We start from the raw sequence: 17,362 nt of genomic DNA, 5'->3' as shown, positions 1-17,362 counted from the left end.
AGATGGCACTGATCTCCTAAAGTTATTGCAGACTTTGTGGTAATCCACCTGTTCTTTTCAATGTTAGAGAATAATGAAAGAAATATTTCTCCGGAGCAAACCAAACACAGTTTACAGTTGACACAGTTTAATGCGTGTCATCACCAACACACAAACAAAAGGACAGATACCTCAATTGTTTTCACACTGTAATAAAACAATAGACACACCGCTAACAATACGCTGATTGGTTATTTTTAATCATCTCTTTTATGTATATTATTCAAAATAAATTTGGATTATTTATGTACATAAGTGCAAACGAGGTGAACATTACACATTCTTGTACATGTTAGTCAGGACTGACATCACCCAGCACAGCTGGACATCAAGAGACTTCTGGACTCTATTTTTGGCCCAAACTGAAACACAACTTGCCAACAAAAGCTCTGCAGCGACAGACTGTTTGGTTTGCAGGAGGTGAATTAGTTTGACTTTACAGTTTGTCCAAAAAGTCTCTTTACCTCGCTAACAGAAACGCATTTGCTTTAAAAGTCCTTTCTTGTTTCTGAAAAAACCATAATGAAACAAGAAGACAAACATGTATGGCCAACAAAAGCAAACAAAGCAAAACCTGACCTGACTTTGGAAATCACAAGGATTTAAGCTGTCTATATAAAATATTCAAGCACAATACAAGCTAATTAGACATTCCTTTTTTTTTCAAATAAAACAGGTAATTAAGTTTATGAGAATAAAAATGATATGATAATAGAAAGGTAGCCATGTTGTCATTTTGTTGCCATTGATTTTTCATTTATATTATTTTGCAGTTTGATGTGAATTAGTTTTTAAACTATAAGGTGTGACATTTATTTAAACGTGTCACAGCTTCCAATGGTGGGGGAAAAATTCAAGCAGTTTAGCAAGAGGAGTGAGTTTTTTACTTTCTTGGCATGAAAATATTTTTTTCTCAGCTGTTTTTGTTGACTTCAGAATGATCTGTGAGAAGATTAAGCTGCTCATTTTGAGGTGATAGGCTTGTAAAGTACATCCAGTTTGACTCACTGTGCAAACTTGCAGCACCAGCCACAATTATTGGCACAAAATCCTTGAAGTAAATTCTCGTTTTGGAGGCTTTGTGAGGCCAAACTTGACTGATTTCCTCAAACAGTGAGCTTTGTGGATTTTCCTATCTTCTTTACTGTCCTGCTTTCTGTGACTTATTTGTCACCAATCCAGTTGTTTCCAACTTTTAACCATTATTCTGACAGTAAATATGAGCTAATTTAGGAGAGAAGCTACTTTCTTGTAGCCATTCCTGTCTTATGTAGATCAATACACAACAACTTCACTTGAGCGGCATGTTCTCTTGTCTTTCCCGTGTTAAATAGTGGCTAAAAGTGACATTTGTCATTTTAACATCAGGAAAAAATATCTTTTTAAGTGAATTAAAAAGATATAAAATAACAAATTACAGTTATTTTATAGAAAATCATAAAGGTAAAAATAACTGTGACTGATAAAAAAATAAAAGCACTTGAATTAAAGGAATAATTTTTCTAACATTTTTAGTTGAAAACTGTGACATCTTTTGACACAGGTGTCAATAATTGTAGAGGGGACTTTTTATTTACTTTAATAGGTGTGTTTTATTCCTCAAATAATAAAAATTTCCTCATTATAGAGCTGAGAAGACACTGTTCAGTTTGACAGCTTAAGGTCAGCTTATTCCAAGTTAATTAAAACATATTAGTTAAAAATTAGAAACATTTACTGAACATTTTTTACTGATAGTCTGTATCTCTGTTAAATGTAAATGTGGGAAATTAATAAGGATAATTTAGTGTTTAGGGGCTAAAAACCAGAAGGAAATTGCAGTTTTGCTGCAGTTTCTCCGTCATCTTCCCTCATAAGATGGGAAAGGAAAAGGAAGAATAAAAAAGAAAAAATGGATGAATGGAGAATGTGAAAGCTACAGAGGGATGAACTGAATTTTATGTTAGAATTAAGTGTGCCACACTGACTTTCTCTTTGTCTATTAAATATGCAGATTTGTTTTTAGTGCACCTTTTTCCCACATTAAAAACATGGAAAAAACAAGCTCCACTAAATACGGGGCCAACCAAAGAAGACATGCTTGAAATGAAGTTTTAGACCTACAAGTATACATAAGTTTGTAAAGATGCATGTAAGTTTTTGAGCATCCACAACTTCACATTTAAATTTAGTCTTACTTTTGGCAATTAAACATTTAATTAAAGTCTGACCTGCAAAGCAAAGTTCAAAGAGAGACGTTGTGAGTTGACAGAAATAAACTTTGGACACATTTCCAAAAAAGTTTCTTACAGATACATAACCTGTTTACGTCTTTATAATTTGTGTTCTCTAAAGAAATTATTTTCTGCTGCATTTGCACCTCAAACAGCACAAGTCTGATCTAAATTTTCTAAAGGTGAAAAATATTTCTGTTTGTAGCCACACCACGTAATGACATTAAATATAAATCTATATAACAATACATACATTTCTATACATCTTAACACAGTATCATCATGGTACCTCTGAAATAGTTTATATATGGTGATAGTAACATTTCAGCATGCCTGTCGTTCAGGGGGGCACATGTATAGTTTTTGCATTAGGTACATTCACAACACATCAACATTATTCTAAAATGGAAATGCTGGAACATCTGCAGCACTGAAAACCAACTAAATCTGTGTGAAATTCATTTTCTCACATTTTGCCCCCCACCACTCACCTCACTGGTTTATGTACTTATTACACTGACAATAAGACAGCACAGCTGTCTCCGAGAAGAAACTAGACGTGGTTTCATACACTAGCAACATACTAAATGAGCGATGCATCTTTGAGCACTCGTAGTTCTTACAGTGTTTCGACAGTGATGTTTTAAGGAGACTTGAAAGAGGCACATTTGAACTTGAATGAAAATGCTTTCCGCCCACTTTTCCAAGTTCAGTCTCACAGACAAAGAAAGCAGTTCATTTCAGTGAGAATAACAGGTGTGTTTGTATTTTTTTTTTACCCCTAACGTCTGATTTATTTCTTCCATTTCCTACCTCTTCTAATCCTTTATCATTCAGCTCTGACGACTTTTGACAGAAAGGACACAGCAGTAGAAAAGGTGATGATATAAAGTCGGACACGACATTTTCAAGTTCTAAGATTTCTCCCTGAAGTGCCTTTAAACAATAAATCTTGTGCCACTTATTTACTTAAAAAGCAGCATAAAACTAATAATACCACAAAGAAATTTCTTTTTTAAGATGGATCTCTGCGTTCAACATTTGCACATCATTTGGAGGAATTAACTTGGGTATTGCGATAAATGGGCAACTTCTTGCATATACAGACTTTAGGCACAACATTAGGAAACAGATCCAGCTTCCGCCTTGTGCAATGGCTGACATCAGATGGGAAGAAAACGTCAGTGTTAACAGTTTGCAATATTTGAGCTGACTCAGGATTATAATCGATTTATTATAAGATTTATGTAGAAGACAGAAACAATTATGAGTTATTTTAATGAAATACTGAAAGAATGAAAACTAACAAACCCTTTCTTTTTAGTTGTTGCACTATAAAACCTCACAAACAGAACAGATCCGACAAGAAACTTTTAATAGTAGAGTGGTCTGATCCAGAACTAGAGACAGGCCCCCAAAGGTAGAACATTATTTAAGGCAGTTTGTTTTTCGAGACCACAGTCCGAATCCCCCCTTCACACTGGACTAAGATCGGACATCGACGCTCAGTATTGTGGGATTGGTAAGGAGGATATAATTTAGAACATGATGGTTAAAATCATCAGCGTTATTGTGACGCTACTGGCAGAAAAGTGTTTTAAAGATCTTACCTTGCTGCATCAATTCATGCTAGCAAATAGGCCTCTTCACTAAACTACTGCAGCCAGTTGTGACAAGGGGCGCACCACCTCCAAATTGTGTCTATCTTCATTTGTGCTTGTTGCTGGCTCCAATTTAAACTAAACATTGGTACAAATTTGGCCTCAAAAGCTCACAGAGTCGATATCAATGGACACATTTTAGCATTTTGGATGAGATTTTTGCTAACAAACTATAATTTTCATGAAATAGTAAATGTTAGGTATATCACAAAGTATTGGTAATGTTTTTGCTTTCATTTTAATTTCATAGTTGGCACCTTTTCCTCAAAAGCAGACGTGGTTGGATCTATTCTTTAAAACTAGGATAAATATGGCAACCGTTTTAAATATAAACTTGCATTTCTAGTTGGTAAATGTTTTTCCAAACCAAATAAAAAACAAATCAAATAAAAAAACAAAATATTTCACTCAAAATTTGAAAATGCCTTTTTTTTTAACTAATTAAAATCTGTAAAACATTTTCTCATGTCTCAAATCTACAAAGATCAGTTTTCCACTAAAATTAGACACTACTGTTGGTTTTATTAAAGTATGGCCATTTACTTTATAGTTCAACAGGTAAAATACATTAAAATATTGGCAATACAATTATTTTGCGTTTAAATTTGGACAAAATTACACTTTTTGTGGTCTGCAATTATTTTCAGGTCAAATATTTCTCCATTAGCGATTAGGCTTATGGTGTTGGAAAGCCTGATTTTCCTTCAAATTGTCTTGTATGAAAAAAAACATCAATATCAGAATTAGCTGATTCTGATTAGTTTTTGACGCTCAACATTTCTTCTCAACCTACAAATGCATTTCCACCTTTTAAAAAATACAGGGCGATTCTGCAAACTGGCAAGAGATGTGCTTTTTATATTTTATTAGTAAGATTGTTTTCATTCTTTAATTTGGTTTCAGGATAGATTAATTAATATATTTAAATGTAAGATTTAAAGAACTTTGCAAAAATAATCTTTATAGATTAATTGTTGTGTTACAGTCACAAATTAATGCTAAAAGTAAAATTTTTACTTTCCGTTTGTCTTGGTTTGTCCATACATAATAATGATATAATTATCCTGGTATGAATTAAAGGTCAGACAATTAAACTCTGTCTTCTCTCGCAGATTACACCAAATCTGGATTGAAATTCCTGTAACGGTAAGGGGCCCCCAAATAAATTTTTGCTTTAGGCCCCCAAAAAACCTAGGGCCGGCCCTGGATTGAATTTTGTCCCAAATGGTTTACTGTAGGCTCGTCTTAATCTGGTGTGAAGGGGGTAAGAAAACCTCCCATCTGCCTCTATAAGTTATACTGAATGTAACCTAATTTTACATGTTTAATGATGCCTCATTTGCTGCTTTAATCCAGATAATAATATTTAAAATCAGGCAAAAACCTTTAAATCCTGCAAATAAACCTTTGCTGTTTAATACAATCGTCCTCCGCTAGCAGCTACTCGCTGATATGCAGCAAACTTGAAATTGGTATTGCCTTTAATTTCACATGTGGACATCTCTTTAATCATTGCTGTTTAGTTTTTAAAAAAATCCTTTTTAGAAACCAGGTCTTCTCTGCAGCTCAGCAGGACAAACTCAAAGGCACAAACAAATTAACAGTTTCTTTCTGACGTTTCATCAGGCATCGGATGAGAATAAACTGGATGATATACAACACATGGTGCAACACATATGAGATTTGTAGCCGTCTTGAAACATAAACGTTCACATGTTATGAAACATTCTTTCATTTTTAAAACGAGTCATGGTTGAAGACCAGCAGCAGGTCCGTTTGCAGCTCCAATGTTCTGAGTATCCAGAATGAACTTTTCTTACTTTGGATCAGTCAGGTGTGTTGGGCTGCCTCAGGTAATGGCTGCAACCCATAAAGGGCTTCTAGTCTTGAATGTGTGTGTGTGTGTGTGTGCGTGCACACGTTTAAGGTGTGGTGTGTGTATGGCTGTCAGAACGAGGGAGCTCTATTGCTCATCACGTCAGGATGCATCGTTACGGCTGCAGTGAAGCAGTTTTGAGTTCAGGCTTGTATTGCGTGAACCATTGCAGCTTTTTTAATTTTATTTTATTTTATAAACATTGTATAAGACGTTTCACACCGACACTCGGTCGGTGCGCACTGTGGGCGAGGCACATGTTTGCTGCAGAGCTGCAGGTTTTCAGGGACTCTAACTGGGGTTTCGTGAAAGGCTTACTGAGTTTATTCCCACTGGAGCCGCCACCAGCAGTTTGGGGACGGGGCAGAAATGGTTTTCCATGGGAACGCACTGCAGCTCCATCGGGTCGGGGGTCAGAAGCTCGGAGGAGTCTACTGAAAGAAGCAGAGAGCAAAGAAACGGGGAGCAATGAGATTTAGTGATTATGTGCATTTCTGAAGCTTTAACTGCACTTGCTGGTCACACTGGTGTTGGCTGGTTTCCTGTAAGTGCAGCAATGAGTTTCCATGGAGCTTTTAGTTACACAAACTGGAATTACAAAATTAAATTTGCTTAATGGCAATTTTAATAAAAATCAAGTTTTATGATAAAAAGGTTTTGAGCAGGGAGGAGGTGGTTTTTCAGCTGTATCGAAATTATAGTCTTGTTTTCGCATCACATGAGTCACATGATCAACAACCGGAAAAGACAAAGAAGATGACAAGAAGTGGTAGGAATACCAATCACGTTGAATAAACGCGATTACCTTTATTCAAGCGTGATTTTAATTGTGTTTCTTATTTAATGGAAGCACCACAATTGTGAAATTGTGGGGATTTTTTTTACATTAGTGGAATATCGACAAAATATTACGAAAGAAAACTTGATACACTGAGATGAAGAGTCACGGTGGCAGAACCAAAGAAACGCTCTGAACCCTTTGGCTACGTTCACACAGCAGGTCTTGATGCTTATTTCCAAGATTTTGTTGAAATCAGATTTTTTTTTTGCATTATTGTTCATACTGCTGAATGGCGCAACTGTATTCAGACTTCTGTGTGAATGTTTTTCACAGAAGTCTGTGTGAATGTTTTACAATGCAAAAGCGACCCACATCTGTAGAAGAGGAACTTAAACGTCACACAGCAGCAAATCTTTTTGTGGAAGTAATAATGGATGGAGCCGTTTATGGACCGATTTTAAAAGTCTTTACAGGAACAGGAGGTGACAGGATCATCACAAAATCAATACAGAAACAAAGGAAGCTGATAAAAATAAATCACAACTAATAGTGATCACCTGTTGTGGAGAGTTGACAGCAACGTCTGTAGAGAAATCCGTTTAGATGTGCAGTCAGAGTCAAGGGTGGAACAGACGACTGTTATAAGTTAATCATTGTGACTTTTTCAACCAAATCTGAGTGACTTGTGCTTTTTTGACCAATACGCTTTGGATTTTTAGTGGTGTACATATTTCTATAGATCTTTTCTTATGTATAACTTTTGCTATCTTTTTATTCCCATCCAGTCCAGTACTTGAGCCATTACAGATAATTAATTTGGTTTGCAAAATGAATTAATTCAAGCATAAAAATGCCCCAAACTCAAGTGATGAGTCACTTTTGCTTACATACAACAGAAGACTCAAGATGCTAAACAGGATTCTTGGGTCTTGTTATTAAAGCCTGCTTTTAATAAGAACATTATTTTAAAAACAGTTTTTTCTTGGCATACAGTCGACGGTTGATAGAACGATGAGAAAGAATGATGGCCCTTAGTTACACTTCCTCTTTTTATATTAGTAGTCATAACTACAACATACTCACAACAATGTCAGATAAAAGGACATGATTGTCAAACTTCCAAGAAATCTCTTGAAAGATCTTCAGAAAACCTAGAGAAATATAGATCAAGAACGCTTTAAAAAATGCAGCAACTCATCCTTAAACCTTTGGACAATAATATAGTTTTAGATTTAGAAATAATTTTAATTAATTAAGCAGGCAGATAAAAGTAAAAATCCATTTTGTAATTGATTGATTTCACTTTTATTTAAGAGACAATGTGTACTGCCGTGCAAAAGTATTCCCCATCGTTGAATTTTTTTCAGATTTTATCACGTAACAAAGTCAAACCTTAATGTATTTTCTTAGGATTTCGTGTCAAAACCAGCCACAGACACGAGGTAGTGGAAAGAAAATGCTACCTGGTTTTCACTTTTTTATTTTTATAAATAAAACTACTCCTAATCTCAGCTTAAATAGAGATGTTCTGTGGAGGGCTGGGAGATTTTTAGAGAACATTTTGAACAAAGAGAATCATTCAAGAGTTAAGATTAAGATTGTTGCTTTAAATTTAGGCAAATCTTGATAAGATGAAGCAAAGAATCGAAAGTCTACATCAACTAAAAGATGTCGTTTCTCGAGAAAATGAGCAACATTTCTGCTGAGGTTTAATGAAAGCCTGTAAGGTCACAGAGTAAGATAGATGTGATGTGGTTAAAAAAAATCTAAGAGACTTCCTGATAAAATAGTTTCCCACTTTCAGAATTTCCTGTTTTAATTGGCTCGTCTGACAAAAAGACTAAAAAGGGACGACAGATGAAATGTGAACAGAACTCAGTACAAGCAGATGGTTTCTTTAACCGACTAAATAAAAAGAGACAGTGAGCTACAGAGCTAAAATAAAACAGAACTGAAATGAAAGAGCAAACCTGATTTGAGGCGGCGGATTCAGCGAAAGGAACATTGGTGACGGGGGTCGAGGCCGACGAAACAGTGGAGGTGGCACCGTGCATCATGGGAACTTTAATTCAGGCGAGTCAGACGAAAGACAGAGGACGGGGAATGAGGGAGGGGAGGGAGGAGGAACAGGAATGATATGGTTATCATGGCAAAATGTGCAGAATAAAAGAAAAAAAAGAAAAACATGGGATATCAAGTGATGAAGGTGAGTTTAAACGGATATCAGGAGACATGCAAACAAAAGAAGAGAAAGAAAAATACATATTTCATTAGCTAACCACTTATCAAATAAAATACTAACAAACAAATAGTTAACCAAACAAGGAGGCACACAACCATACAATCTGATCAGACTGGAGAATCTGATAATTGTATTCAATGAACTGGGTATGAATATGGAAAAGAGCCATTAAAAATATAAATTTTCAGCTAGAAGACAATGTAAGGATGGGCTGTTTGGCTTCTTCTGTTGCAGAATTATGATGCATGTCTCACGTCAGTAAAGTTGGATAAAATAAAACATGGGAACTTTAATTCAGACTGCAGACAGAACGTTTACAATCAGATCTGAAAACAAATGGATAAGCATCCAATTTAGTGTTACACATGGAAGTGGGAAAAATCAGATTTTTTGGGGAATGAAAATATCGAATTGAGCCGCTCAAAGTGCTGTGAAAAAGTCGGATATGCATCACATTTGTCTGCTGTGTGAACATGTTAACTATAGTGTTGATTATCATAGGATGCTGCATAAGTCCAGTTGTTAAATCTCATCGCTAGTAACGGTGTTTTCACGAAGATTCAGTTCCATTGGGGACCAAAATAGCAACATTTGTTACATTTGTAGCTTGTGTGGTTTTCTTCATCACTGCACTGTGTCAAACCAACCGAACACTTTGAACGACCTGTTCCCCTCCTCGCCTGTGGGGGCGCTGCACCAAAACCCAACAAAGGAAACAACACAAAACCTCTAAAGAAGACACTTCCTTCTTCTAGAAATGCAAACAAAAATGGAGTAGCATCAGATTTTTGCAGTTGTAGAATTTCTCTTCTGTCTTTGGTAAAAAACCACAAGCAATTTCTCCTGCTAGCTCTAGACTCAATGTTTGTTTTGGTTGTTTTTACCCAGAATCCCCGGCTGCCGCTGTAGTCCACTTCCTGCTTTAGGAGTGGTTTCCGGTCTGCTTGGGATTCATACATGCCGAAGAGAGTTCACTTCAACCAAACCAAGACCGAGGTTTTTAGACGGACCAGAGTTTGCTTGTTTGGCCCAAATTAAAGTTTGACTGTGCATTCAAACCTCCACAAGCGAACCAGACTTTCTAAACTTTCTAAACAGGGCTGGAGTGAATGCACCCTAAATATTTCAGCTCCAGCTGTTAGTGGTGTTAGTTAAGGGTCTTCAGATGAGCTGCTCAATCCAACCCTTACATCATCAGGTCATTAAAGTTGGGAGGCTCTGGACTGTAAAGGAATGGAGGAGTGTTCCCTAGCGTGACGAAGCTTGCTTCAGTCTGACAATGGCATGGGCGAGCCTCGTCTGGCAGCAGCACTTGCCCGGCTGCATTGCATCAAAGGAGAAGCAGCTTACCAACGTTTCTTTAGAGAATTTTATGCTCCCCGCTTTGAGGGAGCAGTTTGGGGAGGGGCTCTTCATGTTCCTACAAGAGCACAAACTAAAGACAATGAGAGAGTCTGGCCTGCATATTAGAGCAACTTGAAGATGAATTAAAGTGGACACCGCAAGCCAGACCTTCTCATTGTCAGATATACCTTTAAACAAACTCAGAAAATCTTGTGGAAAGCCTTTTGAATAGCTGCAAAGTGTCAACCAACATCATATTAAACCAGAAAAATGAATGGAATGGCACTAAAACTCAGGTCAGCATGAACCCAGATGAGGGAATACTTGTAGGAATAAAGTGAATTCCTCACTTTGACGATTCATTTACCAAAGATAACACCAGAATTCAAAATAAAACTAAACAGCTAGTAGAAGCACCTTTAGACTTTATGAGTCTCATTTTCAGCAGCAATGGGTTATTTGCTTAAATGACCTGTCACTTTCAGCTGTCAGAGGATTTCATATTTGACTCCACAGGACTTTGGTGTACAGACGAGTTCATGGTCAGGGCTGGAGCAACAAAACAAGCCCTCTGTACTTCAGAGATTTCTTCTGTGACATTCCCGTTTTGCTACAAATGTGGCCAAGCATTTCTGTTTTAGTTTCACAACTTCTTCTTTGCTGAATGGCCTTTCAGTCCATGCTTGTATGGAAGTTATTTCATTATGGAAAATAACTTTTTACCAATCATCAGACGTTTTGCCTCATGTTCCGGGGTGAATACATGAATTTAGCACCAGAACACGTTGATGTCTGGGACAGAGACTCCGTTCCTGACCAACATGGCGGCGTGACGTTACCTTAACGTTTATGCTTTAATGCTGGCACCTTCACGGATCCATAAAGTAGGGCAGGGCAATAAATTGATTTAATTGATTACTTATATTTTTATGTTTTGGAAGATTACATTTTTGGGAAATATGAATTTTTTTTCACCAGTAAGTTTGAGAATTACCATCTTGGATGACAAACGCGTTTTACAGCTTCAATTTATTTCGACTTTTAACTTACAGAGGGAATTATTGAAATAAAAACCAGTTTTTTAAAAGATATTTTCTGTTGTTTTTAAGGGTAAAGAGTAAGAGAAACAAACATTGACTTAAATCAGAAATCAAATTTGGTATAAAAAAGATTATATTTTATGTTTAAGCCATACTGCCCACTGGAAAGGAAACCAGACCAGGAAACCAGTTGAATTATTTTTACTTTTGCATGATGTCACAAAAGAGATGTTACCTTAAAATACTATAAATGTCACAGTTTTTCAGTCATATCATGTCCGTCTCCTCCTTTGTTTTTTTAAGTGTGATGTTTTTGCTTTAGCATGCCCGCTGGGCCCGGATGCTGCTGCTGCACCCAGAGACTCACCAGTGGGGATGAAGGCTGGTTGCTGGAGCTGCATGTTAGCCAGGGCTTGCTGGTAGTGGAACATGCTAGGGTTGAAGACTGCAGCTGCAGCGCCGTTGCTCTTCTCTAAAATCGGCCTCTTTGGCAGCGACTGCATGCCGCCTGGAGCTAAAGCCTGGCCAGGTGGAGAAATAAAGTGTGAAAAAGACTGAAAGGATTTCAACAGACTTTGTTTGTACAGAATATAAATACTTAAAATGTATTCCAAGCCCGTACTGTTGTCTCTCCTATGGCCCCTGAGATTGTAAACATTTTTATAGTCACAAGGGGGCGCTGTAACCTAAAATGTGAACTGAATGGATGCAGGACCACACCAACATCAAATAAAAATTAGAATAAAAGCAAGTTTTTATTCTCCAAAAGGGGTATTGCTTCTGACTGCACAAAAGGAGGCACTAAAATGAGAAAAACAAAAATAAATTATCCACATGAGATTAAACTGCTGTAGGATGCAACGACAATATGACCCTGAGATATATTTAGCTATTTCTGATTTATGTCGGGTCAAATAGACACAACCAGCAAGCAGAAATTCAGTACGTAGCATTAGGCAACAAAAACGACAAGAAAAACAGAATATAATCTTAATCCAGTGATCAGGAAGTTTTGTTTCTTGTTTACATACATGTGCTGGAAATGCATAAGTATTTATTATGATTTAATGATACAGCGAAGGACCGACGTCAGTAAGAAATGTATAAACATAGAATAGAACAAAATGGTGAGTAGAGCAGCCAAAACCTTTACTCCAGAGTAGCAATACATCAAAATATTTTAACTCAAGTAAAAGTAAAATGTAGATGTCCAAGAAATGAATAATAAAAGAGTAAAAAAAAAAGTATTTGGTAGAAAGTTTACTAAAGTACTGAGTAACTGATCAAAACATAAATCATTTGATATTTAAAAATTACATAATCAGACATATCAAAATATAATGTATATGGAAATGTTGATGTTTTAAACACAAAAAATTATACATTCTGTATTTATGGGTAGCGTAAATACAAAATAAATTAATTTCTTTTATTATAAAGCTTATGAAACTTTAACAAAAACTGCAAATGTGTGTGTCTGTGTCTGGTGAATTTCTGGATAATAAAAAAACAAGTTTGTTCTTCGTTCAGTGAAATTACTTACAATGGATAGAAAATCCAGAAATTTTACTCAAGTAAGAGAAGCGATACTTTGTAATGAAGTTACTCAAGCAAAAGTAAAACATACAGAGCAGTAAAGTACTCCTAAAAGTATTTTTTCCCTATAAAGCTACTCCAAGTTATCCAAAGTAAATGTAAGTAGTTACTTACTACCCAACTTGAATATTACTCAAGTAAAAGTAAAGAATGTAGAGCAGTAAAGATATTCCTAAAACATTTTTTTTCAAAAAGCTAATCAAGTAAATGTAACTGAGTAAATTAAACTAGTTACCATTGTACTCAGGTTCAAGTGTATATCTCAACATTTTAGAGAATGGTAGAAAATATCTCAACATCTTGCATGGTCACAAGGACGAAGTATTTCCTGTCACATTCCAGGGAGGAACTCACCAAGGGAGCGGGCGCCGTGTTTTGACTGGCTTGGTGCTGTGAAGCCTTGATCCTGGCCTGCAGGTGAGCCGGCGGGTGGAAGTACTTGCACTTGTCCCTGCTGCAGCGGCCCTTTATGTAGTCCATGCACACGATGACGGAGTTCTCGCTGCAGTCCACCATGCCAGCCTCCAGGGGGTGAGCGTAGCGGCAGTCGCTCTCGCCCCGTGTGCAGTTGCCGCGCTGGAACTCTCTGCAAACCTGGCAGGGCCACCGGGAACGCCGGTCAACATCTCCCTTTCATCGAGCTTCGACTAAACTTAGAAACGCAACAACTGCACATGGGCTGCATACCTCCAGCTTGTCTGTGCGAGTGTGCTTCTGCGCCGAGGTGCCGTTGCCCATCGCTGTGAGGCTGGTGGGACTGCCGGGGACGAGGAGGGGCGTGCTGGGCAGCAGCTCCGGCATCAGGCCCATGGCTGGGCCCATGTGGCTCAGATATGGACTGAACGCCATGCTGGGACTCGTTGCCAGGGATGGAGTCACTGGAAAGGTTGTCTTTAAGCGAAAGGAACCAGAGACAATGTTTATAACAAAGCAGAAAGAATATGAAGCGTTTCTGATTGTTTCAGGCGTTTAAAGAAGCCTGAAATTACATAAAAATGTTCATTATTGTTGTGGAGAAATCAGTTGATAACTTGATCAATCCTGGGTAGAAACTCAAACATTTACTCGTTTCACTTGTTGTGTTTCTATTGCGCAAATCCTTATCTGTATTCTGTTGATGTAAAAAAAAAAACAACAACCATAATTTCACAATTGTGGTGTTTCCATGTGAATGAGACTGTTCACCTGTTAAGTCATTAAAAATGTTGGCAGCGATATATGATATATGTTTATAATTCAGCCATGGCGCTGAATCAGCTATCAGCTATCAGAGGAGACGTTGGCGTCTAATTCAGGCGTTGGAGCCACAAACCCGTTATTCTTGGAGCAGCTACCTATGCAGCGTTTTGGGGAAATTGGTGATTTTACAACTCTTGTATTTTGTTTTTGCATAATTTCATGGCAAATGGAAACGCAGCTACTGATAATCGTTGTGCCACGGTGAGGTAACAACAACACTCTTTGGAGTAGATTATGTTACTGAGTGAAGCAGCCTCAAAATGAATCATCGTCTGTAACAGTGAGGCATTTAAAAATAGTCAGAGATGGAAAAAGTTATTTAGACTAGAGTATAACAAGCTGTTCCCTCACAACATCAATGAAACAAACATGTTGAATCCCTTCACAAAAAGGCTTAAAATACTAAAAAGAAACTTTTATGTAGCGTCATTGAACTATGCAGTTTAAGAAATGTTTAAAAAGTTTAACTTTGCTGCTGAATGTACAAAAATATTTAATGGTTTAGGTCTAAAACATTTAACAACTACTAGTAATTATACCACAAATACCACAACAGTGGGATGTATTCAGAAGGCCATTGCATCTGTGTAAATTTACCAACTTGTGTCAGAAAAAAGCTCTAGTCTCCGTTTTCAAGAAAAAAAAAAGTAAAACATAGTTAAGGTCAGATCAGAGAAGTAATCCCACCTAATCTGCGACTAAATTATTAAAGCACGATGTTCTGAGCTTTATAACTTCCAGCCCACAAGAGCCACAAAATCCTAAAAAATAAGTTCAACTTTGTTTTACAGCAGTTACAAATTTTACATAAGCTAAAAAAAATAACACAAACAAAAGCAGGTAAATCTTGTATTGGGATGTCGAGGTTTCACAAATAACAATCCTGAACGATGCAGTTCTAGTTTTGAAACATCCTAAATTTCTACATGTTTTGTTTAAATGAATATTAAACTTTTAATATGATCTTAGTTTTCAACTCTTCAAGCTTTCCGTTTGGTTTCTGGACTACATGCGATTTGCCAATATAGTAATTTGACTTCATTAAAATTTGTTAGACTTCAAACTGCTCCAGCTGTTGTTGAATATGCAGGAACAAGTGGATCTTTATTCAGAAAGGCTGAGGCATCAGTATTAATGCAAATTAAAGCAGCGCAGAATGAGAATTCTTTAACTAAATATTTTGAAAAGCACCACATTATGAGAGAAATCTTAGATCCGTCTTGGTCAGAGTTCATGTGTGTTTTATTCTCAGCTGCTCACAATCGGCTGCAGCTGTGCTCCGGGCAGCATGAACTGCATCTGTTGAGCCAACATGGCCGCCGTGGCCTTCTGCTGGATCAGGTTGTTTCTTCCATTAATCTCCAGCTGGGTTTTCAGGTGTGGAGGTGGGTGCAGGTATTTACAATTTTCTCGTGTGCAGCGGCCCTGAGGAGGGAACAGAAAAGGAGGAGGCAGAGGGTGAGGGCGGAAGAAAAGAAACAAGAGCGAGAAACTAAATGGATCAAAGCTGACGAATGCAAACAACCACAGAACTCTCAAATTAAGCTGGAAATTTTTAATTATTGTTAGAACTCAATTCAGTCGTGCACAATTTAATTACATTATTATTTTCATCAGTCCTTCTAGTCAATCATTTCACACAAAATCAGCAAATTTTCTGCACAAATGGCCAAAAACATTGGATTCAAGTGAAACTCACTCCCACCTGCAGGTGGCAGTATTTATTACCGCTGCTACATGGCAGACTTACTGGATGTCAAGTCATACTCTGTGATCAAAACAGTGAGTTGCCATTGTATGAAGGCGTATTAGGGCCATTGTAGAAATTGAAAAAAAAAGAGGAGTAAATTTCCACCAAAAAACTCAGAAATGTTGAATTTAATCTAGAAAAAAACTTGAAAATGTCTGAGTTTGAAATGTTGAAAATTCGCTAGAAAAAAAATAAGAAAATTTGAGATTAACCTCAGAGATCTTCTGCAATAAAAATGTGGACATTTCTGAATTTGAAAAGTCAAAGATTTGACAGAAAAATCTCTGGGATTTTGAGATTAATTTAAGTGATTCTGATTGCACAAAAAATTTAATAGAAAAGTTCTGGCTCAATTATATCTTATTATGAGTTTGGCTTATTTTTACAGGTTTTCTAATGCAAGAAATGTATCAAAATGACAGAAAAAAAGAATTTTTAATGAATGTCAGACCAGGGAACTTTCAAACTAAGAATATCTAATAGATATTTGAACCAGGTTTATATTTTCTATCCTAACACAGGAGGAAATTAAACCCCCAGGGTTCAGAAATAAACACACATATAAGGTGAAGAGTGCTGCATGAACGCTGCAGATCGTCACAGCTAGAGAAGAAACTGCAGTCTTCCTCTAACTCCCGGGCCAACAGCGCATCTCCACCGCTGCAGAAAAGCAGTAAACCTGCTAATCTGCCTCCTCAGAGCATCAACCGGGCCGTATAATGAAGACAGCACTAAAGGAAGGGAAAATTAAAAAGTCTGACGATGAGCTGAGGTCATATTGCGGGTAATCTGACAGTGATGGATGGGGACACATAAAATGGTTTAGCACCATGCAGGAGGACTTTGCATGACAACAGGAGACACTGCAGAGTCTGCGTTGCCAGAATCCTTTCACATCAGAAAATAAACACACAGGTGAGCCTGTAGCTGCGTGACAAACGGTCCTACAATACGGAGGCTAACGCGAGCACCCACAGCCGAGATGCGAGCAAGCTTTGCGTCAGCAGTGCTTGTGTGCTTGGGGATGAGATAATAATGAAGAGAAAGTCCCAGGAGCCCAGCACTCCTGCTCCACCTCTGAGGGGACAGAAAAGCGGCTCTTAATGATCTAATGCTTCGCTTAGAAAAATAAACTGCATCAGTGTCTGAATTTGGGATCTGGCAGACACACAATGTGTTATGTGGCTACAAAAACGAGAGAAAGAAGCCTGTGGAAAGCGGTGCTGAGGAGAGGTCAGGAATCTCCTTTTTTTGGTTGCCACGGCAACGCGCTATGCAACACAGAGGAAGGCCGCACACCGACAGAAAAGAGAGAAATGGGAGATTAATAAATACAATCTCTGGGACTGCTGCTCACATTTTATGCCTTTATCTAAGACATAAAAGCATGAAAAACTCAGATGGTTTTATTTAGTGTTTATTTAGCTGGAGAAAAGAAGATAAAAAGTGCACCTTTATACAGCTGAAGGTACACAGTAAAGCTTAATGAGCCATCGGTCAGAGGAGTCCAAACTTTTATGTCAAAATGGTTGGCTCAAAAGTACTAAAAAAATGCAAAGAAAACTAATATCATGCAAATAC

General features: G+C 37.3%; 1 protein-coding gene across 6 annotated transcripts in view; it reads right to left on the bottom strand.

Moving 5' to 3' along the window:
- Positions 1–4,378: 4,378 nt before the first annotated feature.
- The window catches only part of mbnl3 (muscleblind-like splicing regulator 3), a 31,985-nt gene continuing 19,001 nt past the window's right edge, over positions 4,379–17,362 (bottom strand). For 3 of the 6 annotated variants that reach the window (XM_015036309.1, XM_015036310.1, XM_015036311.1), the window contains exons 3-7: positions 15,292–15,456; positions 13,480–13,683; positions 13,147–13,386; positions 11,564–11,717; positions 4,379–6,223 (exon numbers count right to left, since the gene is read on the bottom strand). In XM_015036309.1, coding sequence (XP_014891795.1) covers positions 6,081–6,223; positions 11,564–11,717; positions 13,147–13,386; positions 13,480–13,683; positions 15,292–15,456 — 906 coding nt within the window. In that variant the 3' untranslated portion in view covers positions 4,379–6,080. Of the gene's footprint in view, positions 6,224–8,540; positions 8,633–11,563; positions 11,718–13,146; positions 13,387–13,479; positions 13,684–15,291; positions 15,457–17,362 lie in introns of all 6 variants that reach the window. The other 3 variants (XM_015036313.1, XM_015036314.1, XM_015036312.1) reach the window with 3 other exon arrangements.

The sequence above is a fragment of the Poecilia latipinna genome, unplaced genomic scaffold (assembly GCF_001443285.1).
Source record: "Poecilia latipinna isolate Pla-1442-1.1 unplaced genomic scaffold, P_latipinna-1.0 Scaffold364, whole genome shotgun sequence".
Lineage (NCBI taxonomy): Eukaryota > Metazoa > Chordata > Actinopteri > Cyprinodontiformes > Poeciliidae > Poecilia > Poecilia latipinna.
Note: the sequence above shows the minus strand (reverse complement) of the source record. Positions and strands in the feature narration are given on the sequence as shown.